Below are 26,003 nucleotides of genomic sequence, written 5' to 3'. Positions count from 1 at the left end.
GGCGGCGGCGGCGGCAGCAGCAGCAGGGCGGGGGAGGTTATGTTGGAGGAAGGGAGGGTGAGTGACGGGGAAGCCAGCCCTTTGCCTCTCTCACGCTCGGGAGTTTAGTCTGCTCCAGCTGCCGACACCACAATGCACCCAAAGAGAGACGGGAGGGAAGAAATGGTGCCGGACCTGTTGATATCATAGCAATGCCTGACAGCTCTGACACGGTGGATTATAAATTCAACCACTTGGAGCTGGGAAAACTTTATTCATCGAAGTTTGGGAGTTTTTGTGGTGCCTAAATGCTATCCCTGGGCAAAATGCACTCCAGAGCAAAGTCCCGGAGTTGTGACAACTACCTGAGTATCAAGGTATGAACCTGAAAATGCTCTTTATTACATGCCTACTGTGACTTTTTTTTGTTTTGTTTTTTTTGCATGTACTTTTATATTTTGTACACAGAGTGCAGATCTGGCTTGTTAGTAATGTTCAGCGACTGTCTTGTGTGTGTTTGGCAGTCCCGAGAAGGAGCTTTTGTATTTTATCTTTACTTGTTGCTCTGTAGCCAAACCATAACAGGTAGTTTTTCATGCTCGTGTTACATAAAGTAGAAGGGAGTAATCTGTGCTAGTTAGATTTATTTTTTGTTTTGCTCTATAAATATACATAACATCCCATTTTTCTTTAGTTATGAACATGAGTTGTGCAAGTATTTGGAATCACTGTTGAAGTGTGTGATTGCTTGTTTGCTGTACTTTAAATCAAAGGATTCAGGAGGAATGGGAGTATGATTTCTCACGGACAGCCTCCTAAATACGTTCAGCTTCCATTCAGCTGCACAGCGATCGAAGATAAACTACATGTGCAGTTTTGATTGATGAACGAAAAACTACATTTATAGAAGAGAACCCATAAATCCATGTCAGCAACAATAAGGGAGGAAACATGATTTGACGGGGAGGCTATTTATGCAATCTGAGGGTCAGTGAAGTACACAAGTTTGTGTCCTCTCTGATATTTTGCTCTGTTATCAACCTCCAGCTTGTTTTGGAATGTACCCTTTCCATATTTACCCTGCAGAGGTATCAGCAGACTTTGTTGGTCTCCTTTGTTTCTGCTCATCATGGCTCTGATTGGTTGGAGGACCTCCATTCACTTGTTGTCTTCTTTGTTGGAGTTTCCTTTATGCCTAGGAATAAAACACGTGAATGCACGTGTCACATACAGTAGAAGATCCATCTGCAGGGTCAGTGAGGTCTGTCCGTGCAGCTCAGGGGGAAATATCCTGTCAATGATGTTTACATCCTGTCGGACAAAGTCATTAGTTGCTGGAATGACATGAATTAAGGCTTTTGGATTATCACTGTGGGAATTAGCCTCTTGGGCTGCTGTTGTTGTCCTCTTTAAAAATATCTTTTGCTCCAAACTCTGGAGATAGTCTTTTTTATGACAGGTAGAGGTAAACTTGAAACAGTCCTATGATTGGCAAACATAATGTAAATCTCTTTGTTAATACTTTGCTTTTAATCCATGGGAGGGTTGAATGGTAATGCAATGAATTACTAATAATAGATTGGCTAGTTTATCACCTCACCTGACAGATCCGTGTTTGCCACATGATTCGACCCTCTGTCTGGGTCAAAGTTTATCTGTGGAGATAACTTTAAAACATTCACAGCAGGTGTGTTTTTGTAGGGCCCCATTAGCATAATGTGTTGTCGTCCTTTGAAGAGTGTGCGATGTAGTGTTCACACAGAGTTGGCCTATTTTTGCATGCGTTGTGTGTGTGTTTGTGTGTGTTGATATGTGCCTGGGTGACGTCTGCTGTTCAGAGACACTTGTGTGATCGCGGCGGTTTGATCCGACGGCTCCTTGATTTATCCAAATTAGCAGGAATCCTTTGTCTGGCTGCAAATCCCAGTGCCTCTGTTTTCCCTCTCTTCTCCTCGTGGGACAGGATTCCCATGTGTGCAGATTAAAAGCTGAAGCAAACCCCAGGATCAGTTGGGAGATCTCACCGGGCTCCTTTGTTGGCATCCTGGCACCTGGCATTAGGGCAGGCCCGAGCAACCTGTGGCCTTTGTCATCTGCGCTGCCTTGAAGGCTGTCTGCAGGTCGGTTAGCGAGCAGTCTGTATGGGGGCTTCGGGGCTCTCCTGTTACACTCCCCTAGTGGCTTCATGCTCCACTGGAGGCCTGGTAGCCAACGTCTTTTGTGTCCCTGACCCACTAAATGTGTCAGTGACCACCTCAAATTCACTCTTGTCTGTGAGTCTCTCACTTTTTCTTTCCACGCCGTCCGCTCCTTTGCGTTGTCTTTTTCCCCCCTGACTTTGATTTCTGCTCTACTTTGCTTCCTGACACATGATTTGAATCATGGCTAAAATGTTAGAATTACCAGTTAATGAAATAGTTGATCACAAGATTTTTCATGCCTTTTGTAGCTCACCCAAAAAAAAGGATTGACCTGATCAAAAGTAACTCTTCAATATTGTCTGGATTTTTCCTGTTATGCAGCTGAGGCAAACAATAATCCTTGACCGAGATTCTTTCAGAATCATGACAGTTTTATCTCTTCAAAGCAAAGGAAACTGGAACTCTCCTCCTGTTGCTCTGTTTTTTTATTGAGAGTTGGCATGACTGCCTGACCCAACTTTCTGAGAAACAGTGGCTAGATCACCAAGTTATCTTGAGCAGTGTTTATAACACACAAAAAGGAATTAATACGTAGAGCTTTTCTTTAAATTGTAGAGTAACAGTAATAACTTGGTAACAACACAGGTAAAAGTCAGTTTTGATGTGGGACAATGAGTGTTTCTTGCGCTTAATGCTATGGATTTGTCGAAGCTCTTTGCGTTAAGCTCACCTCCTCACTGAGATCACCTCTGGAACAGCTGGTTTACAGACGGCAGAGACAAAAGTGTCCCACCTGGAGTTTCAGGTCATTAATTACCGCCCCGGCCCACCGCCGAACAGGCAGCTGCCTACAAAGACCTGGCATCAGAGCGGGCGGGACTTCCCAGTGTGCTTCTGTCCCGGCTGAAGCTCTGGAGCCAGACATACACAGCTATACACACTGCATTCCTCTGTGGCTCAGAGTGGATGGGAAGCTCGCCTCTGGTGGCTAAGCTGTGCCCAGTCATTCTGCTGAGACATGCATATATGTTTTCCACCAGACAGGTGACACTCAGTGAAAGGTTTCAGATGCTTAATGACAGTAGAAAGTGATTCGTGGTCTTTTTGAAGTGAGATCTTATCTGCAGGGTGAAGATGTAATGTGTGTTTATCGTTGTTGTGAATGTACACATTGTGTCGCGTGCTACTGTCAGTGTAAGTGTAGGTGGTGTGTGATATCGTAGCGGTGGATTACACGAACAGCCACTCCTGTGTGATGTGGTGACAAGCCTTTGGCTTGTAATTAACCTCAGGTCTCTGCTTTGATGACTAATTGTTCTTCAAAACACCGCCTCTCGCTCTGTCTGCAGGAGTTTTATTCCAGGAGCCTGAAGAGAAACTTGCTGGTCTGGCTAACTATGCAGTGAGAGCTTTCCTCCCATTGTTAGCTCTCGTCCAATAAACCAGCATGCTATTCTTCTCCTCCTGGGTGCAACAGTGACTAATGCCCAAAGACATTTTTGTCTCACTAAAAAGCAGGCTGACTGCTAATGGAAGTGGGTGTTTTGTTTCAAGGCACCAACACTGTACTGCACATACCACTTAGAGAGGCGGAGCGCACAATGAGCGCCTTGTAGTAGAGTCGTGGCATGTGTACGAATGCGCTGAACTGTACTCATTCTCCTCTAATTGATGGTGGTGAGCAGCTTAGATCAACAGGACAGGTCCTACAAAGGGTGAAACATGGGCTGTCAGACAGGCAAATTCAGCCCAGGACAGGCAGTCGTTTTTCTGCTCTTTTATTGTCATGTAAATGTGCAGTAAGACGTTTGAAGGATAGCAACAAATCATGAGCCCATACGTTCTTCTACATGTTAGACAGTTGTTATAGCATGAGAGTTTTCCATTTAGCTCTCTGCTTATCATTAGAGACAGATGTCTATATAACACTGTTGTGTTCCACTCAGGAAGGACAGATAGCAGAGTGATGTTCAGAGCCTTGGCTCTGACTAAATGGAGGAAGGTCATAGCATGAGCCATGATTGTAACTACCACTCCAGGTCGACCTTATCCAGATCTGCCACGATCCCAACGTCCGGCCTCGTCGGACGCCTTGTAAACAACCGTGTTGGACATGTCATCTGCTGAGTTTGGGACAGGTGGTGGTGGGCCGTATCGTGTACAGGGGTCAGATAATCTTCACCGATGACATTGTTGTCATTGGTGTGCGATGTTCCAGCCTGCAACTGGAGTCCAGTCTGAACTTTCCAGCTCTGCTGTTTGTGTTGGCTGATTGTGACGTCACGGCAACCAGGTGTTTCCCCTCGTCGGGATATTCCCTGTCATGTTCAGACTTCCTGACTGTCTCGCAAAGTGGGACCATGCCCAAGAAATTACGCCTACGTGCAGCCATTTGTATTTCTTATTCCATTGTCATCGTACAATATGCGATCATTTGCATTACAGACATCACAAACAAGAACGTTTTTATTGTTTATAGATACGTCTGAAAATATGAGAATGCTTGCAATAAAAGATTTCTTGGAGGGAAAATTATTTTTTGTTTTGACTTGCTTAAATAAATTAATTTATTCATGCTAGCTCTACTACTAACATTTGCTGAGAACAGTTTAGAAGGGGTCCTATTCTCTTTTTCAGTTACTTATTATTGATTGATTTACAGGCCAAATGCACTTTAGAATTGCACCTCCCTATTTTGCCTCACCCTAAAAGGAACTGCCCCTGATCGCTCCTTGTGCATTGTTGTTTTGCGTCACAAATTTCCTGATTGTCTGTGTGTCTTACCTTTCGTAGGACACTGAGTCTTTGGACAACTGCATCCAGGGCACTCTGTCTGCCCTGTACCGTCCCTTCAGTGCCACCGCTGCCACCGTCCTCTGGCAGCTCTTCAGCGTGGTGGAGAGGCAATATCGAGGGGACGGCCTCCGTTGTCTCATTGACTTCCTGCTTCCTGCCAAGAGGATCCTGCAGATCATTCAGAAAGAAACTTGTGTAAGTGTTTGACAGACACAGTATCTGTGGATGCTTTTTTGATTTTTTTTTAGTATTTCTTTTAGAATAGGACATATTGAGATATTTATCTGCCACTAACTGAAGTGATTGAAATAGTGAATTCAGGTCAATTCCAGGCCTCCATGTGTATAGAATATAAAATGAAAAAGTAATAAACAATAAATATGCAAGATGGGAAAAAATGTTTGACTGAACACTGGTTTAGTTTAATGATGAGAAAAAAAAATGTTTGCGACAGAAGCTCTGCTGACTGTGAATTTGAGTGGGAAAAGTGACACTGAGACAGAGTTGATCATTGTTCTGAAAACAAGTTGAAAAGCAGCCATCTTCCTCTGAATAGGGAAACAGTGAGTAACTGTGGTCCGCTTGAGAGGCCGCCATGAACTCTTGGGTCCTACGTGAAATTCAATATTCACCCTCACAAGCTTTGATTACTTTGGGTTAGAGCCCTTGAACCAAAGCAGTGAAACTTTATTCCTCTGTATTCATCTCCCTTGCGATTATACTGTGACGATAGCCATAGAGCAACAGTTCCATCTCGGCCTTGCCCCCGAGAGCGCCTCGCTCTGCATGAAAGTCTTTGTATCACAGGCAATATGAGATGCTTCAGAACGAGCTCACATCCTCGGTCTTCCCTTTGACATTCATGGGGAAGGTAAAAAGCTAACCCTTGAGCATTATGTCTTTGCTCTCAGTGCCTGTTTTGATGCCGCCACAGCAGAGATTTGCACTGCGGTTGCTGCGAAACCAGGCCTGATCAGACAGGTTCTCGTGTATAGTCTTATGATCACTGACAGTGACTCACGTCCCATGAAAAACACCTTGCCTCTCCTACTACAGCTAAACATGTGGTGAACACAGCTTTGCACGTGTAAGTTGAAATGAGGCAACTCGCACCGCAGCCGGGGCATGACAAGTCCACAATAACAATATTTTATGGGAGGGGATTTTCACTGACTTCTCTTTCCTCTCCCAGGTGAGGTTCAGAGGCCTGTTGCTTTATCACGAAGGCTGGCCCCTGTGCATCCACGAGAAGGTCGTCCTGCAGCTCGCCCCTCTGCACAAAGTCCGACTAAAGCAAGGAGACTTCTACTTTCAAATCGTTCCTCTAGGCCGCAAAGCTGCCAAGTTAGTGATAAAATGCTTGTCGGCCAGTGGGCAGGCCATTGCAGAAATCCCCATTTCAGAGAGCATGTATGGCAGCGTCTTCACAGCTGAGTTCTTGCAGAATGTAACACGAGACCGCAACTTGCAGCCACTACAGAACTGTCTGCTCACTACGGGTACGGCCGTGTATCGGACTCCGTGGAAGAACGTGGTCAACCCGCTGTTCGTCAGCAGCACGGCAGACGCAATCATGCAGGCGCGCTGCAGCAGGGGCGGCTTCCGCGGCCATCTCAGCACCTGCAGCACGAGCGGCTCCACGGGGACTCTGGACAGCCACCGCAGCTCCAGAGAGTCCCTGCTCTCTCAGGGAGCCGACTCCATCTTCTCTGAGCCCATGTCTCCAAGCAGGAACCACAGGGACTCGGGCAGCGAGAACCATACCGTCAACAGGGGGGATTCTGCTTTACCCATCTCTAAAATCGAAACACCTGCAGATGTCTGTGGTACAGAACAAAGCAGTGAGGACTGTGGTGGGAAAGACAGAGGACTAGGAGCAAGGATGCTGTCTTTCAGCACGGACCTCAGTAACCCAGGGCCTCTACGCCGCATCCCCAGAGACTCCGTAGCATTTGAAAGCAGGAGACTGTTTCGGAAGTCTTACATGGAGGCGCTGCAGAACCCTATGAGCATTGGATCCAGCTCTGAATCCATACTGGAGGAAAGCCCGGAGCACGGTGGCGGCCTTAGAGAGAGGGCAGTGACGCCAGGCAGCAGCCCAGACTGCCGGACGCCTTCCAGAGAACACTTGTCCCGGAGGCTGGGGAGCCGAGGATGGCTCGGTGGAGACGACTCCAGGCCCAGCACACCTTTGCTTTACCTGCAGCGAGGCCTGCGGAGTGCAGAGAGACGAGCTGAGCGGCGTTCCAAGTCTCTCGAAAGGACTAACAAGGCCAGCCAAGTTAAGGGCCACAGGGAGCGATCCTCGTCCGGAGGCTCGACCAGCATCTCCCCCAAGAAGCTCATGAATGGCTATGCTCTTCGTTTTGTGAAGCTGGACGTGGAAGCCGCCTTTCCTGGTACCGAGAGGAGGAGCAGCAAGGAGGAGCCAGGTAGAATACGTTTTTCTTTTTAAATCTATTTAACAACCTTTTCCTTCCTCCTAAACATTTGAGTCATCGTTGACGCACTTTTCCTCATAACTTATCACTTATCAAGAAATACAGCCTGAGGTCGTGAAAACCTCTCCAATAGCAAGCCGGTGTTTTAGTAGCTGTGTGTGAAATGATGCCCGGCAGCAGGACTGGTTACAACAGACCGTCAGTTGGCTGCTGTTTGAGTCTTATTGACGTTGGCTGCTGTTTGAGTCTTATTGACGAACGCTCATAATTCCATCGCATCATTTCTTATATTAGTGCCAGATTGGCTTTGAAAAGCCCTCGCTGTGTGATCTTTGGCGTGTTCGGGGGGGCAGGTACGGCCCCACCCTGGAAACAGACCGTTACTCACAATCCTGTGTTTCCTCTGCTGCTATCAGTTTTGTTTTGTGTTGGTCTGCAGTCAGTCGTTCAGGAAGGCGGCCGTGAGAGAGCACCACCAAGGGAATCGTTCTGCTTTTAGAAAACACAGCTTTTTCCGTGAATTGAAATTTAATGTGGAAACTGACCGAGTGCGGCTGAATATCTTCACCCTCATCATGGATTATCGCTCTGCGGTAGATGTGAGGGTGATTTTAACGAGATATTGTTCAGTGTCGATGCTTCGAAAATGGACCACTCAGCAGGAATATGGTGGTTGAAATTACTACGGACAAGACAGAATTACAGCCGGTTTCTCACAATGACATTTCAAAGGCAACAAAAGATCCTGTAAACCCTGTAAACTGACCACAAGGACCCCGGCACCCCACAATGAGACGACCCCACAGTGCTGCCGAGGCCGGGGGCTGCGCTGATCCCTGATGATTTGCCTCATTTACTAAAGTTTCCTTTGTGAACCAATCAGCCAAAGGGGATCCGCGGGGAAAAAGCCTCTCAAACTGAGCCCGTCTTTGTACAGTCCATTTTGTACAGAAACACGAGAGCTCTGATGCATTTTAGTTTAAAAAAAAAAAAAATACAGATTTTCTGAAAATGTTAGTCAACAAACTCTTCTCCACATCATTCTATTACCTGTATTTAATCAATAAACCAAAGCTTCAGCCGTCCCTGCTGATTTAGCCCCTTCGGCGGCTGGAAAAAATGCGCCGCAGAGAATGCAAAAGCAGACTTTGACACAGGACAATACTCAGGAGGCTTTGCTCAACGTTTGCCACTTCCTCTCAAAACAAAGCATTTTAGGAAACATGCAGCAAACACAATCCTGGCCACACAGTCGCACAGGAAATGCACGAACTGTTTGAAGACAATAGGGGCTGAGCTGGGAGGGTTTACTGTCACACAACAGAGTAGGATGATACAAGAGGCCTCGAACGGTGTGAAAAGACAAAACGCACTGCGGCCGACCAGCAAACACAGACAAATAGTTACTGATTTACTGACACAGGTCGCTAAACAATGATATAAAGTTGATTGTTAGGCCTGATTGTAGGTTATTGACTTATATTTGCACAGTTAAATCAGGGGTTTAGATGGTAATTTATCCGATCGTGTAAAATATCAGTGTTAGAGGGGTAGGAGTTTTTATAATGGACACACAAATAAATACATGGAGACTTGTTGCTGTCAGAGTGCAAGAACTTGATATTTTCGGAAGTATATCCCTTTTTGTGTCACTTTGGCTGAAATATTTGAGAAACAGTGACAACATAAATCACATTTTATCAAAACCCAAAAAAGGCAGAGACATGCAGTACATGCTGGTGATGTCCTCATCTGACAGATGACAATTAAACATTCCAAAAATGTTGCATTTATTTGCCCAGAAAAAAATGGGAAATACTGAGACAATAATAAATAAAAGAAGGCCTTGTGTGGTGTGGCATGCATTCATTGTTCTTTGCCTCAAAAAAATGTGAAGCATTGAGCGAAGTGCAGAAAATACTACACCCAGTGTGCTGCTTTTGCTGCCTGACAAACAGAACCAAGTCTCTAAACTGTGATATGGTCTGGGAGTGTTAGGCACATCATTCCTGTAAACAGAGCCTGGAGCTATGCAGGGGAGAGGAGGAGGAGGAGGAGGAGGAGGAGGAGGAGGAGGAGATGGAGATACGGAGTCTCAAAACAGCAGCTTCCTCACATGAGTCAGGCTGACTAAACACCTGGACTCCACGATGACTCAAGGTTAACTCACTAATAGAGCGCAGCTATTTCATCACAGATAAACACTCGTCCTGTGAGTTACCACCTGTGGGCAATAAAGAAGAACTGAAAACAAACTTGTAATTTTCATCTGCAGTATTTTTTTTACCACAAGTCCCTCAGTAAACATTTCTGATGAGACGATCTCTAAAAGTGGCGCTTACTTAAATTTTATTTTTATCTCAACAGGTCAGCGTGACGACGGCGTCGGTGGCGAGAACAGGCGCCACAAAGGTAGCGGTGAAGAGAGTCACGGTCACAAAGCTGCTATCGGATCGACCAGTAGACTGACCTCAGCGTCGAGCGCTTCCTCTGACTGTCATCCAGCTTTTCCCAAACTGGTGTCGCACGTCAATCAAGAGCTGCTCACATCGGGGGCCGTTATTCTGCCAGGTATTGGGGGGGGATTTCTTTTCAGTTCTTTTAGCTCCCATCCAAAGTCAGTAACCCCAACCTTAGCTATTTTTCTAAACTAAGTTCCTTTGTATTTTCTGTTAGAAAACTAAATTCAGCTAAATTAACCAAAGAAGGTTAATGGCGGGAATGTCTTTTTTCCCATCATGATATCACTTTAAAAGGTTAGACAAGTAGAATGTAAAACTATTTATTAAAAAAAAAATATATTGGGTAATATTCACAATGCATTTTGCAGCTTAATGGTATTTTAAAGGTTACATATGTCATCACTTAATCCATATCACAAGATATTGTTAATTTTTGTCAAAAAAATACAATATTGTGCATTGTTTGGTCAGTTTAAGAACTGTGTTGATAATGTGAAGCTTAAACAGTTGCACAGCATGTGTGCATATTAAATAAGGAGCCTCCGGCTTCTCCCCTTCAGGAAACAGAGATCGCAGTGGGAGAGCGGTGCTGCAGGTGTGCACGAGAGCTCAGGTGTGGGCAGCCGAGGCCTGCACCGTCAGCGAGCTGACCTGTTTATTGGGCTACTACTACTCAACTCTGCGGTAAGTCTCACATGCTTCAGTTTATTTTGTCTGGGTGAAGAAATTAGTGTAACACTCGTCATTCCACATAAAGTGAACACAAATACCTCATCATATAAAATTATTTATAATTTTTGCATTGTGTCCATTGTTGTTTTCTTGCGATGTTGTTATATAGACCTTTCAGACAAATTGATTTTATCATAAAGATGACATATTTATGACTCCTGAGCCTCATGTTTCTATTTTTGAGTTTGATTGTCTCCAAAACTATCGACCATCCACAATAAATGGGTTCATATTGTTCATTTTAGAGGATTTAAATTATTGTAGTTTATTGAAAATCACTGTTTTTCCTTTAAGAAAAAATTCTGAATCTAATATTAGGATGTATTTCATAATTGAAGTTCAATACGCTCGATAAAAAATATCTAGTACATTAGAATAATGACATTATAATTTGATACTTAAATTCCAGGATGGAATCACAAACAGTTGGTGACATTATAATGCATGGTTTGTTCCTTCACCCTGAAATCATGTTTGAAAGTCTGTTAAAAGCACAAAGTGACACAGGCAGGCATCTGTGAGCCAAAGTGACATGTCTTAGTATATTAGACCCTCCAGAAAAACGCGATTATGCGATCGCATGAATTCACGCATAAATCACCCTTTTGCCGCTGATTATGCAGGGGCCACATATTTTCCAAAAGGGGGCATAATTCCCGCAATAATCTCACATTTACCGCGAAAAAAAGAGAAATGGTCTCGCTTGAAGTGCTGTGACGTTCAATGAACGAGTCGTTCACAGCTGTCTGAGAGCCGTTCCTTTGTGCAAATAGTCCACGTTTCCTTCACGTGTCTCCTGAGTGTCCTCCTGAGTCCAGCTGTCACCGCTGCCTTCATGTGAATGACGGAGTTTCAGTTTTCCGCAGCTCGCTCCAGTCACCTGAACGCAGCAGCTAACTAGCGGAGGACGAGTGTCCAGAAACCGGAGAGTAGACGGTGTTTTGGAAGAACTGATTTCCCTATTAACTGGCGACTGGGTTTCTTTCACGTCCCTTGTTGCTGATAGATGTTAAAAACCAGACAAAAAGCCGTGTCCGACCTTTAATGAGTCTGATTTCAACATCTGCGCAGGAAGTGCGAAAGGAAGTCAGTCACCAGTTAACAAGGAAACCAGTTCATTTGAAACACCATATTGATCGCTTTCTCACAGGTTTTAGCACACACACACACACACACACACACACACACACACACACACACACACGCACGCACAATTGCTAAAACCTGTGATAAAGTGTGTGTGTGTGTGTGTTCAATTGATGAGCATTGGTGAGTAACAATTTAAGATAAATAACGAACTAATATAAAATGAATGTGATTTAGTGGTGTGTGTGCGTGTGTGTGTGTGTGTGTGTGTGTGTGCGTGCGTGCGTGCGTGCGTGCGTGAGAGAGAGAGAGTGTGGGTAACCTATGTATCTGGCATCCTTTCGCATATTTCACAGCATACTTCACAGCTGTCCGCAATTTTACCGCATAAAATGGCATAAAAACCCCGCATATTCATTTGCATAATCAAGCATTTTAGCTTGCATAATCTGGGATTTAAGTACGCATAATCAAGAATTTTTGCTCGCGTTTTTCTGGAGGGTCTAATATATGTCAGGCATTAAACTGAAGCCACATGCAGATTCACACACTTTGCTTGACCTCTTGGTCGTAAATATGCCCTGTACATATGGTGACTTACTTTAATCCACTTTGTATTCCCTCTTTTTTTCTGTTTTTTGTTGTAACAACCCCAGTATTGAAACATAAATGTTTCTAAATCCTTTAAACTCTCTGTGTTGTGTTTATACACAGCACAAGTTTCTTACATGCAATCATGTTTGACAAAGACGGTGCATTAACTGTAATACTCTGGTTTCAGAAAAGAAAGGCGTGATCAAGGCCTGACTGTCGTAATAGACAGTAGAAAGCAGCAGCCTCTTCCAGCTCTGTTGTCATCTCTGTCTGAATTTCAGGTGAGCCTACAATGGAAAATATGCGATTACCCTTCAGCACACGCCCAGAGAGTTCTCAGGCCGGGCTGAAGTCCTGTCAGCTGTCGCTCCTCGTGTTTCTCTGTTGAAGCTGTCATGTCATGCAGTTCCTCGCTGATTTCTCGTTTGTTTTGCGTCTTGGTCTCTGGCACGGTTTGGGTTTTTAAAGAGGCACACCTTAAAATTGTAGTGACTGCACTTCCAAGACTTTTTTTTTTTCTTTTTCTTAAAAAGGCTGTCCTCAGGGCTCCTGTGGAGAAACCTGTCGTTACTTGTCTGTTTTTAACCACACGCTAGGAAAAGGCTGCCTGCAGCAGACACGCATGAGACATCTCATCATATTATGATAATGAGGTCCTTGCTGATGTAAGGATGATAATTTGGTTAACCATAACACATACATCAGTCATCTTAAGCGTCTGTTTCGCAGAATTCACCTGTCCAGGTCAGGCATCGACAACACGGTATGAATTCTGACTGCTTGTTCTTGCCGTGCTTGTTTTTCTCAGGCTTTGGCATCAAATGCACTTTACTCAGTTCTGTTCCTGGTGGACAAGGATGCAGCAGTCAAACCTGAAAGAGACCTGAATGTACAGGTAAAAAAAACCCAAAACTCTTATAATCAACCACGAAATGTTGAGTAAATTCAAAGCAAGATTCCCGGATCAACAGGCCTGTTTGTTACTGGTTTGAGATCTGACGTCTCATCTGGCCTCATGGCTGCAGATCATGACGACAGAAAGCGGCGGTGAACAAGATTGAGCTTGTGGGCGGATTAAGTTACTAAAGTTTTGAAAGAGAGCGTGAGGCACTCTGTCACTGGGATCTGGGATCGTTTCATGTTGATGTTTCTCCCGTCGCTGACGCAGACCGAGACCCTGTCGTCTCTGAAGGCCCTGCTGAAGCACATCGACCAGACGCAGCTCACACGAGACCTGGAGGGCACCTTCCATTACGACCACAACCACTGGATCCACTTCAGACAGGTGGGTGTGACGGAAACGGCTGCGGCCGACAGCATAAACACGCTCGTAAACGCTCCTAGGAGCGTGCTGAAGGTGGGAATACCTTCCAGAAAACGTACAGTTTACAGGAAGCTTCATCTCTGAGCGAGCTGAAACATGATCAGATCTGCATTTTGGCTCAGCGGCATTAATGATCTCTTTTCCATTCTCCATCCTCTCTCTGTCATAGAAAATTGAACCCTTTGCCAGCAGTTGCAGTGAAGCCATCACATCTCTTCAAGAGTCTATCAGCACCCTGAGCACCAGCAGCAGTCTGAAGACCGCCAAGGTTCGGCCCAGACACGGTTTATTTTCTCCTCAGTTCAGGAGTTTCTAATTTTCCTACATGTTTAAGTACATCATTTGTATTTATGCAGCCAGTCTTTTCACTGAATTTTCTGTGATTTCTTCACGTTTCAGGAGGTTTCAGAAGTTTTAGAACAGCAGCGGCGTCTCATGAAGTGTGTTCTGGACGACACCCGTCTGAACAGACTGCGTCTGGAGGGAGGAACGATCCTGGCTCGCATCAGGAAGGAAGAGGCCTGCGAGAATGAAAACTACAGGTAGAGGAACGGGGTCTTCTGTTTGTGCATGATTTATTATGTAATGACCATTGACTGAACAGAAAAAAAGTTTTTGATAACCTTTTGTAATTTATTTCTTTGTCTTTCAGGGATGATGTTGAGATGTTGAACGCACTGTACAACCAGGTAGATGAGGAAGTTCACAAGCTGGTGATCCTTTCTAACAAGTCGCAGAAGGAGTTAGAGAGTCTGCTGGAGGTGCACAAGTTTGAGGAACAAACAGAACAGGTGACCTCAAGTTTTACACCCAGCGTGGAATCAGTATTATTTACAGATTCTCCGTTTCATTTCAAACTGTCTCAACAGAAACACTAAATAATAAACATGACCTGTCTGTTCACAGATCAAGCTCTGGTTCAGTGTCACAGGAGAGAAGCAGTTAACATCTTTGGATTCACAATCACTCTCTGCGGCCAAAATAAAAGAGATGAGAGAAAGTTTGAACCGTTTTCTGGAGGAGTCGGTGGTAAGCAAGTACCATAAATGATTTCCTGTCAGACAGTTAAATACAGTGGCCGTCTCTTCTCTCATCTGCCATGACTGAGTGGATTTAACCGATTCCCTCACAGCTCCAGCAGCGGCACGGCCTGCAGCTGGTTAAAGAGTCTCCAGAGTCGCTTCCAGGCTCAGCTCTGCTCGACTTTAAACAACATCTTGGATCCATTTTAAGCAGAGTGGAGGAGAGAAAATCCAAATTAGACATCCTCACCAACCTGTATGACTTTTATGACTCAGTAAGTACAAAACATATGATCTGTTTATCCCATAACAGATGTTTTCCATTTTTTGTTCAATCTTTATGACTTAATGCATAAATAATGTTATTTTTTAATTCTGTTTTGGCTAATTATAATCTCTTACCATAATTTTCGCATCTGTAGGCTAACCAATGGATGGATCACTGTCATGAATATTTCCGTCACCTGAGTTTGGACAGCACAGATGTCCGATTTCCCCCGTCGGTCGTGCAGAACCTGCAGGATTACTGTGCGGAGGCCTCCAAGTTCTCTGTGGACAACTTCAGCACGCTCAATGACATGGTGCTCTCGCTGGAAAGTCCTCAGCAGCTGCAGCAGTGGAATAACCTGTGGCACAAATGTCAACAAACCAAACAGCAGCTGGAAGAGACTCTGGCTCGAGCCACGACACCACAAACTCCAGGCTCAACAGCTGTTGACTCGGCAGAGGCTTCAAAGACCGCAGAAAGTCCGGCCGTCACCCCAGAGCAGCCCGTGGCCAACGGCTGTGTGCACTTACCGGGGATGATCAAGCCGCTGACTTTTGACGACAGCACAAATCACTCTGGCGGGCCTCTCCCCCGCAGCCCCTCCAGTTCAGTGTCCTACTCCTCACCCTTCACCTTCCCCGCCGACTCTGAGATCAAGCTGAGGCACAGTCCCTCCATGTTCGACGACACGGACAGCGACTGCACCATCGACTCGACCGTCTCCTGCCACTCCGAGCCCATTTACTCCGGAGCGTCGCGACTCCGCAAGCAGCCGATGAAGAAGATCATGAAGAAGACCATGAGCTTCGAGCTGACCCCGAGAGACGGCGGCCACTCGGACGTCAGCCACGTCCACGGCTACACGGGAGTCTACATCAAGGGGCTGGAGGTGGCCAACAACGTGTCTGCAGAGAAGAAGCTGCAGAGGCCCGACGTGACCAGCCCGGCGTTGGGACGCAGCCGCAGCATGTCGACGCCCTCCAGGACCCACAACAGGCGCAGTGAAGGAGAGGGCAAGAAGCAGAGCAGGTGGGAATCTCAAAACTAATGAAGCTGTTCTAAGCCAGTCAGCAATCTGTTTACACTGGTATTTAACACAATAGTAACAAACTGATTTAGCAGCAGTATATGTCAGAATTCAGATTTTACACTATCAACTCAACAGTGACACTGAAAACAAAACTTTCACCTTCTCCCGGTTGAACTTGGTTAGGTGAATACTAACATTTAAAAAAAAAAGTTGTCTTGTTCTTCTGTTAAGTCACCATCATCTTTACCTCTATTCTAATCCTTACTGAGATGTAACACAGCACCAGAATGATGGTTTGTTAATATTGCATCTGTATTTTTCGAAGTGGCATCTTTAATTTTTCTTCTTATAATCTGATTAAAAACAGCTTTTTGTCCATTTTGTGATCATCAGCTGCTGTGTTCCATTAAATATAACAGTAAATGTTTCAAGTTAACTTCCACTGAAACTGATTATAAAACAAATCACAGTTGGGTTGCTAAAGATTTTTCTACTAGAACTATAACATGGTTTGATCAATACATAATTCCTGGTTATTGTTTCTCTCCTTGAGATCATTAGAATGTTTTACTGGTTTGAGGCAGTTTTAAACTAAACAGAATTATAGTGTTCAAAGAAGTCCATTCTGTGAAATACCTTGGATAATTTTTCATTGTAAATCATTCAAATCTTTAAATTGTTCAGTAAATCTGTTCAGTTCCTTGATGACCTGAGTTTCTTGGATGACTTTTGCTTTTTTAATCCTCACTCGTCTGAACCACTGTCCCGTCCGTTTGCTCACCAGCAAAGTGCAGCACATCATGGACGAGATGATCTCCACGGAGAGGGAGTACGTGCGCTCGCTCAGCTACATCATCGAACACTACTTCCCCGAGATGGAGCGCCTCGACCTGCCTCAGGACCTGCGTGGGAAGCGCAGCATCATTTTTGGGAATGTGGAGAAACTGTGGGACTTCCACAGCCAGTACTTCTTAAAGGAGTTGGAGGCGTGCGCTCACTCCCCGCTGTCCATCAGCAGCTGCTTTCTCCGACATGTGAGTGCAGACAGTCAGAGTTCATGTGTGGGATGTGTAATTACAGACGTTTTTCGCCCGGTGTTGCGTCATGGTTTTGCAATGTGGTACTTGTACATCGGTGGGCATTCATCACCTGTCAGCTACAAAGCCAATACAACATGTATGATCTCCTCGGAGCTGAATCATTCATCATCTCATGCAAAATGCTGAACTGTCAGCATACTTCTGTCTGTGGTCAGTGTTGTAACTTGTTAATGTTGTGTGCAGGAGGATCAGTTTGGAATGTATGCTCTATACAGCAAGAACAAGCCGCAGTCTGACGATCTGCTCAGCAGCCATGGGAATGAATTCTTCAAGGTGTGTTTTCAAACTCTCCACCTGGTTACGTTCTTTACACCAACAGCTGGCCACAAATGTCATGATACTTAAAACTACATTTGGAAAAACAACGTTTAAAACACATTAATGATTTGGTTGGATGCTTTAGGTCTCAAGCTGCAGTGCACACATGAGGCGCTGAGATGATTACTTCTAAACCATAAAAATAAAATCTAAAAACCAAATCCCAGAGAATATGAGCTTTCTGCCCATGTACTCGTCCACTGCATGCACATAAAGATTCACCAGTGCGTCACACATTTGTATAATAAACCTCTCAGTTCCACCAACAACTAAAGTTGCAGAAATCATATGTTGAAAGGTGAAGTTGTGACGGATAAAATAGGAAAATACCCTCCCTCATTGCACCATTTTAGAAAATTCTACAGTAAGAAAAAAATCTAAATAATTCCAGTTATAAGAGGGTTAAGGGATTATAGGGAAGTGTCATTAGCATAATAATAAGTTGTGATGTTTCACCATTCAGAATAAGCAGATGGAACTCGGGGACAAGATGGACTTGGCGTCGTACTTGCTGAAGCCCATTCAGAGGATGAGCAAATACGCATTGTTGCTGAAAGACCTGATAAAGGAGTGCAGCCAGTCCCAGGAGCAGGAGCTGAGCGACCTCCGCACGGCCGAGGAGATGGTCAAGTTTCAGCTCCGCCACGGCAACGACCTGCTGGCTATGGACGCCATCCGAGGCTGCGACGTAAGCAGGAATACAGATCACAAACACAACAGCGACACAAATACATACAAAGTCTTTTCTCTGTGGGCTAAATTCCTGAAAATAAAACCCCATTTTGATCTAATGCATCGATTCTACTCAGTACCATTATAAGACAACCTGCACACAGACCAAATGAAGCTATTTTAAAATTGAGGTCATCCTGCTACGTTTACGGTTGAGTGAAGTCAGCATCCCTCCAGAAATCGCATTGTTCTCTGTGACGCATGTGAGCGCTCGCGTTTCCTCCTCAGGTGAACCTGAAAGAACAGGGTCAGCTCCGCTGCCAGGATGAGTTCATCGTGTGGTGCGGACGCAGGAAATACCTGCGCCATGTTTTCTTGTTTGAGGACCTCATCCTCTTCAGCAAGACCAAGAAGATCGAGGGCGGATATGACATTTACATCTATAAACAGTCCTTCAAAGTAAGAAACTATTGTTTGAGGACAGAACTTTTGGATGTGCCTAAACTGCTCTCGTGACTTTCGTGTGACATTTCGGTACAGACAGCAGAAATCGGCATGACTGAAAATGTTGGCGACAGCGGCCTACGTTTTGAGATCTGGTTCCGTCGGAGGAAGTCACAGGACACGTTTATACTCCAGGCCAGCTCCGCAGAGGTCAAGGCAGTCTGGACCGCCATCATTGGCAAGATCCTGTGGAGGCAGGCCCTCAGGAACAGGGGTGGGTTTCTGTGTCAGATGATACTAACATGTCTTTACCAGAGAAACGCCAGCGTTTAGTTAAATAGTTCTTGTTGGTTGGACTTTCAGAGCTGCGCATGCAGGAGATGGTGTCCATGGGGATTGGAAGCAAGCCCTTCATGGACATCAAGCCAAGTGACGCAGCCATCAGTGACAGAGCAATAGACTACATCATGAAGGGGACAGGTGAGCTGGTACCGAGCCCTGGAGTGTCTGTGTGTGAGTGTGTGTGAACTTGGCGATGGCTTGAGAGTGAATCTCTTTTTTAAATCATGTTTATTGGTTGTCCGGTTGCTTGGTATCATCATTCTTCCTTTTTTGCATCTGTTTATCATTTCGTTCAGTAACATTCAGTTATACATATTTCTTAGATAGAACTACATAAACCTTTTTTATGGCTTTGTCTAATACATTAGGATTTATCTTGTGGTTGTTGCGTCTCCTCCTCTGCTGCATTGAATCATGCTGCCAACTCTCAGGCATTGAGAGAGAAAGTCATGCTATCAACTCTGAGATCATTAGGGCTGGGATGATATGCTGCTGGGATGATGCTTTGCCAAATCAATTTTTTATGATTTTTTTTTGGGTGCCAATTTTTTTGTTTTTTTGAATTTGCTTTCACACCAGAAAATGTGAAAAAGCCTAATGATGTCTACAGACTATATCAGGAGACATATTTCCCCAAAAAAATGCACATGACATCTGGTCTAATACAGTTTACCTTTGAACTTTTTTTAAAAAAAGCTTTGTCTGTGTATAAAAGAAGCAAAATTAATAGCATAAAAATGCAGTTTTCTTAAAACCCAGCCATTTCATCCTGTATCTCTTCTTAATAAACAGTTCATACTAGTGTATTCTAATTTGCAAAAACAATCCAAAAAGCCCTGTTATAAACAAGTGGCCTAAGTATATTACTGTTAAACTAATATGGAAAAAATTCATTTTTAGGGAAAAACATCGATTTCGACATCACCAAACAAAAAATGCTGATACTTATGTGACTCGATGTTTTTTTTCTCACCCCTCGAGATCACACTTCCCAATTCGCTTCACACTATGTGGCAGATTTCTGTTGATGGCACTTCTTAAAAAAGTAATAAAAAGTGAGCCTGTTACAGGATTTTACTCTGAAGTCAGTCCTTTTATAGCTTATCTCATATCTATTTTCTTTACCAAACAAACATTTACATTTATAATGCAATGTTCCTTTATAATTGTCACTGCAGAATGCAGGGATTTTCTACTTTCACTTCCTCATCTTGTCTTCTGTCTTCCTGTGATCTGACAGCCTCTCTGTGTTCTCCCTCTCTGTGCTGACAGAGTCCCGGACCAGGGCGTCCATCGCCGTGCCCTCATTTGAACACTGCACCTCCTTCAAGCGGCCTCACTCCACCATCTCCAACAGCAGCACCTCCTCGTCCAGCAGCCAGTCCTCCTCCTCCCTGCTGGGCTCCCTCAACCTCCACCTGTACTCCTCCCCATCCCACCCACACGCACACCTGTACCCGGTGAGCAGCGTTCCCTCCTTCGCCCAGTGGCCGTACGACTGCATCGAGGAGGACGAGCTGGAGCATGACGCGGGGAGCCAGCCCTCCATGAGTAAGCCACTGCTTTGTTTTCTCAAACTTAAGTAGTTTATGGAGGATTATTATTGCTGCAACACAACATCAGGAGGGTAAAACTGACCTGTCTGATTTACCTTCTACTGGGTTTATTTCCCTTGTGTGCTTCAATTTGCCTCCACAACCACTAGGAGTTGCCAAAGTCTGAAAAATTCAAATCCCACTTACATCTCAGCTTTAAACACACACAAAGTGCTCTGCAAATGCACTGGTGCCTCTCATCAAAGTCATGCCTCAGTGTGAAATCGCTCACGCTCGCGTCTGGTTTCTCTCAGTGACGGAGAGCTCGGAGACGTCCTCCCAGTGCACCTCCAGCGACAGCGTCTCCGCCCTGAGCACGCTCACCATCCCCGGCCACGCCAGCCTCGTCATGGACTCCTTCAACAACAACGAGCCTCCGTCGTACCTCTGCTCCTCCACGCCGACCTCCTCCTCCATCACGCCTCCCTCAATGTTTCAGAAGGAGGAAGACCTCCACCCCCAGGGAACAAAGTTCATCACAGCAGTGAGTCTCTCCTCGTCATTCACGACCTTGATCGGCTGATGTTGATATGTTGTTGGCGTCTCCCGGCTTCATTCTTTTGTGGCTGAATAACAAAGAAAAATCTGTCATTGGATTGACAGATTATAATGACAGTGAGACGAATGAATCATAATCAAATCTATTTTTCAATAAAACTATTTGGAATAGATAGATGCTTCATTGTAGAAGTGCTTGGTCACAATTTGCCACAGTTGTCCATCGCGAAGCTAAATACTGGTTTTAATCCAGCTGCATGGACCCTGTGTGGAACTCCCTTTTCAGCAGGTCTTTTACTCATTTGCATTTCTATGTAGGTTGTTTCCCTCCTCATATATTATAGAAAGAAGAGTAAGCAACAGACACAAAAGAATCACACTGCATTCATTTCAGCTAAGCTGACATGCAAAATAGGATGTGAGTGTGTTTTCTCATGTGCACAGAGTTATAACTGTTCTCATGAAAATGTTCCTTCTGTGTGAATAAAAATCTTCAGGTTCAGTTGAAAATTAGAATATCGATTAAAAGTAATTTGTTCTATTATTTCAAAGGTCATTTTAATGTTTGAAACTTTTCAGAAAATTTTAAATTTGTTAAATTATGGTCTCCAGTTTTTTCTTCTTTTTTTTTTTGAAAGAAAAACATGATGAGATTAAATATGATCATATTTTGAAATATAATATCTATATAAATATCCAATATATTTACAACTTTTATGACTTGCTAAGATTAAAACAGAGAAGGCATATTTTATTTCATATGTAATAAATGTGTAAATGCACATCAGTCTCATAATTTAAGCCATATTTTTTGCATCTATCGCATCTGGAAGCCCAGAAAATAATAACATCAAATGTAATTTATATATATATATATACATCAGGAAGACAGTGAAATTTCAGGCTTTTTTTCAATGGAAGTTTGAAAAACACTCTTATGGAAAGTCATTCAAGATTTCTGTAAAAAAAGAAAAAATTGGATAAATAAGAATGTTGTCAGTATGTTGAAAGACAAGGGCGATGAATAGTTTTTTTGTAGCGGTAGAGCAGATAATATCTTGTGGGAGGAAGAGGCTCACGATTCAAATTCGTCACAGCTAAATCATTCAGCCAGTCAGATTAACTGCGTTGCTTTCAAAGGGCATCTGACCGGCTCCACATTTGCTCTTCAGCTGAGTCCAATAATCCAAATTATGTCGTCAGTATCATTAAGTTCTAAAGTGTAACATGGGCCCCACAGAGCCTTGATCTCAACTTCACAGAGTCTGTTTGAGATCGCACGGAGAAACAGAAGCACTTAGGTTCGATCTTCTCTGTCATGTAGATAAGAATATTTTCCACTAACCCTGTAACCCTGATTTTATCTTCATTTGCCAGAAATCTTTTCTTACCAACTACACAGAGGACTCTCCTGTGAGTCATAGTAAAGTATAACCTGTGTCTGGTGTCAGTGATTTAATCGGCTCCATTTTCAAACCTGTTTACACGGCGATAGAGAACAGTAGCGGCTCCACTTTTCTTTTACTCACCGACTTTTTGCTGTTTTGTTTTCACCAGAGCAAGAACTCACACATAGCAGTCGGCCTCTCTACAGTGGTCTGACTCAGAGCTGAGTGGGTTCAGCTCAGTAAGTAACATTTATCATAGGAGTGGACGTCTGTGTTGTTCTTTTCCCGACCTCATTAACCACCTGGAAGTCTCTGTGGCTTGAATACTAAACTGTGTGGGCATGTCCGTACTTCCAAGCATCGTGTGCCGCATGGTGGCGGGCGCTTGGCCTCGACGTCTTCTGCTTCATCTTTTCTTTTCTGTCATTGTCCGTGGTGCGCTCTGTTTGACGTGAGGGTGAAAGGTAGGCCGGGACTCCTGCGTTCTGCAGGTTCTGTGTGTTTTCAACATGCATGTTGGTTTTGGTTTGACAGTTTTTGAATGCTTCTGTGCTGAAGACTGTTTGTTTCATGGACTTGTGATTTGGGTATTTTCCTCTGCATGTGATGGGAGAAACTGGGATTCCACACACAGTATCCGACTTAGCTGTGATAAAGGAAAAAAATATAATGTGACAATAATGTTAGTGAAACGACTAGCAGAATGAACGGACTGGATGCAAGATAATTTTGCGTAATTCTTTTTACATTGTGAAGGATGAATGACCTTCTAGTAAAATTATTTTACAGACACACACACACACACACACACACAATTGCTGTGGTGCTACGAGTTCAGTCTTTATTTATTTATTTATTTATTTATTTATTCATTCATTTATTCACTTATTCGGTCAGTCAGTCAGCAGAAAGGGTATCCTGTGTGAAAATGAGCAAACTCGTTTCCTGTTTTCTGAAGTGTTAGTCGTCAGTGACTTTTAGCTGAAACACGAGGTGTTGAAAGCGCCTTTTCTTCAGGTTTACAATATAAAAAAAAAATCCTTCTGCTATTAATATAAATTGCATCGTTTTGCATCATTGCATCATTTGAAGGATGTTGAATATATGTAGAAATAAAGAGGACTTTCGGTTTCGTACTTGGTATTGTATTTGTTTGACCTAAATTAAAATCATAGTTTCAAACATTTCTTAATCAGATTGATCAAATAAATGCATACTTTTATCCAACAAAGTTTTTTGTTTACAGCAATAGCCCATAGTATATAAATGTAAATATTCTCATCTGTAATTTGTATGGACAGCGAATGTCAAAACTGAAATTTAAAATATTCAATCTTGACAACTAAATGGGTGCGCCTGGGTCCTTTTCTTTGAATGCAAGTTTTTAATGTTGCATGCTTACATGAGTAATGTTATTCTGAATATCATGTCAAAATATATTTTGCATAACATCATTTTTTTTCTTGTCTTTTTTTTTTCAGCTGTGAAATCTTCGGCTGACAACAAGAAGTCAAACGAAGAAGCTCCAGCTTTCAAGCACTAAGACTTTAATGGCTAAAATGTTACCATTTCATGACATTTTATTTCGAGGATATAAATTGACAAATAATCCACCTTGTCATGACGGTACGTCAGAGATCTGTATATATTTTAAAGAACTTAGACCCATGTCTATAATGTAGATTTATTTTACAGCACAAAAAACAGAAAAACAAATGGAAAAAAAGTTATATTGTTGTTGTTGTTTTTTTCTTGTCAACAATTCTGTGATTAAAGATTTGTACAGATGATTAAATTCTTTAAAACGTCACTGCGTTCATGTCGTTCCTGCAGTGGCTAATGGCTACAGCAGTTGTGAAAAGGTATACTGTGAAACTGAATGCAGCTGAAGACCAGTGAACAGATATTCTCACAGATAACCAAGTATGTGTAAAACCACACACACAGACACACAAACGCTTGCAAAAAAAGAGAAGAAAAAAAAACTGCGAAACAACCTGCTACTGCCGTTACAGAGATACAGAGGCTGAGGAGGATGGAGAGTGGTTTCTCCCCCTCACATGAGAGAAGCACACATCCACTCACCACAAGCTCTGTGTTTTCAGTCCGAGACAAAAATTGAATGCAGACCACAAGCCGAGCTGCACGGCAGAGCCCTTCACCTCAGCATTGGCAGTGGAGACAGAACAGAAAGCCACACTTGAACTCAAACAGTTCGTATCGCATGTCGTCTAAACAACAGTATTCAGCTCGCCTGTGCTTTGCATGTGAGCAGTTGATATCATGTCTTCCAGTATCTTTTGAAGTATGGCCCGAATCATGGCGATTTTGCACGTTTCTCTTTGGAGAACCAGAAGCAGAGGGTTGCGGAGAGGAAGGCCTCGAGCCCCAGCACACACAGCTCCAGCACCTCCATCTGCAAAAAGAAAAAAAAGATCTTTTTTTTTTTTCATGTCAACTAAACAGAAAAACATTTCATTTGGTGATGTTTCCGACGTTATCCAGAGGCTTCAGCCGTACCAGCTGGGCTCGGTTACAGACTTTATGCTGGAAAACATCATCGGAGATGGACGGATCTGAAGATCTTACCTTCAGTTGCTGATCATTCGCTGAATCCCACTGAGATAAGTCGACACTTATCAGACAAGCTGCACCCACTGCCACAATGATGCAGCCCAGGTTAACCACAAGTGACACCTGCAGCAAAAAATCTTGAAGTCACTTTTGGGGTAAAAACAGCTGGAATTTGGTGAATTGCTGTGTTTAACTCACAGTCAGGAGGGACGGGTATTTGAGCAGCAGATTGGAAACCAGGCCAGAAAAGATGAACTGTGGAGGAATTGGATGCAGTTTAGAGAAACGCTTATTTCATGCGCTTCACTTGGTGGATTTTTAATGGCGTGGCTTATTTGAGTGGCGACTGACCAGCACTCCAGTCATTTGGGAAACTCTGAACAGAGTGAAAAGGGAACTTCCCATCTCCTGGGTCACTGCAAAAAGGATTCCTACTCCAACGCTGAGGAGGCCGCTCACTATCTGCAGAGACTGAGAGGACAAGGAAATCCAAGTAAACTCACAGCTGTGGTGGAGTGGGTCAACATTCATTTACACACCTGCAGTCAGTAGGGAGAACAAATTAAAGTTACACTACAGTGAGATTCCCATCAATACATCCATCTTTTATGCCTCTCTTTGTCTTTATCCAGTATAACTTAGTTTTTCTTTGAGGAAAAAAAAAAAGAAGAGTCAGGAATTAAATAGAAAAGTCCATCACAGGACAAGCACACACACTTACAGGTAATTAAAAGTCATTAATTACCAGGAAAAATCCTAAAAGCAGTTCAGAGAGTGTCACTGAGTATAAATGTCACATCTGTATGAAGCCTACAGTGCTGTATATGAAACTGCTCGCTTCTTCACTGGTCACCCTCCTGGTCACCTCTATGGTCACCCTCCTCACCCCCCCACCCACCCACGCCCCTGGTCACCCTCTTTTCCCTCCTGCTCACCCTCCTCACCCTCAAGCAAACCGATTCATGATGCTATTCATGGTATTGCAGACTGTTTTTGACTAATTTTGACAGTTGATCAGACTATTGATCATGTGATGACTGCTGCAAGGAGAAGATGCTGATATGTTTAGGAGAGAACAATCATCAGACTGAGAGTCATTCAATCACTTAGAGCAACATGATATATTCACCCTTCTGTTTAGGCAACTGTCCATGTTGTTTTGAGAATGTCATTTCTGTTTCAAGAAATGAGCCAAAC

At 43.7% G+C, this 26,003-nt stretch overlaps 1 protein-coding gene across 2 annotated transcripts; it reads left to right on the top strand.

Moving 5' to 3' along the window:
* The first annotated feature begins 96 nt into the window (after nt 1–96).
* plekhg4b (pleckstrin homology domain containing, family G (with RhoGef domain) member 4B) lies at nt 97–24,042 on the top strand. Of its 2 annotated transcripts, XM_030102505.1 has the most exons (24): nt 97–356; nt 4,914–5,111; nt 6,109–7,348; nt 9,725–9,928; nt 10,380–10,503; nt 12,419–12,512; nt 13,040–13,126; nt 13,400–13,516; nt 13,725–13,823; nt 13,955–14,097; nt 14,208–14,346; nt 14,462–14,584; nt 14,688–14,852; nt 15,000–15,874; nt 16,660–16,909; nt 17,159–17,248; nt 17,757–17,981; nt 18,254–18,424; nt 18,506–18,683; nt 18,773–18,889; nt 20,024–20,302; nt 20,601–20,830; nt 22,402–22,471; nt 23,714–24,042. In XM_030102505.1, the coding sequence occupies exons 1-23, from the start codon at nt 288–290 to the stop codon at nt 22,444–22,446; spliced, it is 5,262 nt and encodes a 1,753-aa protein (XP_029958365.1). In that variant the 5' UTR covers nt 97–287; the 3' UTR covers nt 22,447–22,471; nt 23,714–24,042. The 2 variants fall into 2 exon arrangements, with proteins under 2 accessions (XP_029958365.1, XP_029958366.1); XM_030102506.1 differs by lacking the exon at nt 22,402–22,471 and having other exon boundaries at nt 98–356.
* The last annotated feature ends 1,961 nt before the right edge of the window (nt 24,043–26,003 follow it).

This window comes from Salarias fasciatus, chromosome 11, assembly GCF_902148845.1.
Source record: "Salarias fasciatus chromosome 11, fSalaFa1.1, whole genome shotgun sequence".
Classification (NCBI taxonomy): Eukaryota; Metazoa; Chordata; class Actinopteri; order Blenniiformes; family Blenniidae; genus Salarias; species Salarias fasciatus.
This window is presented reverse-complemented; position numbering and strand designations above follow the sequence as displayed.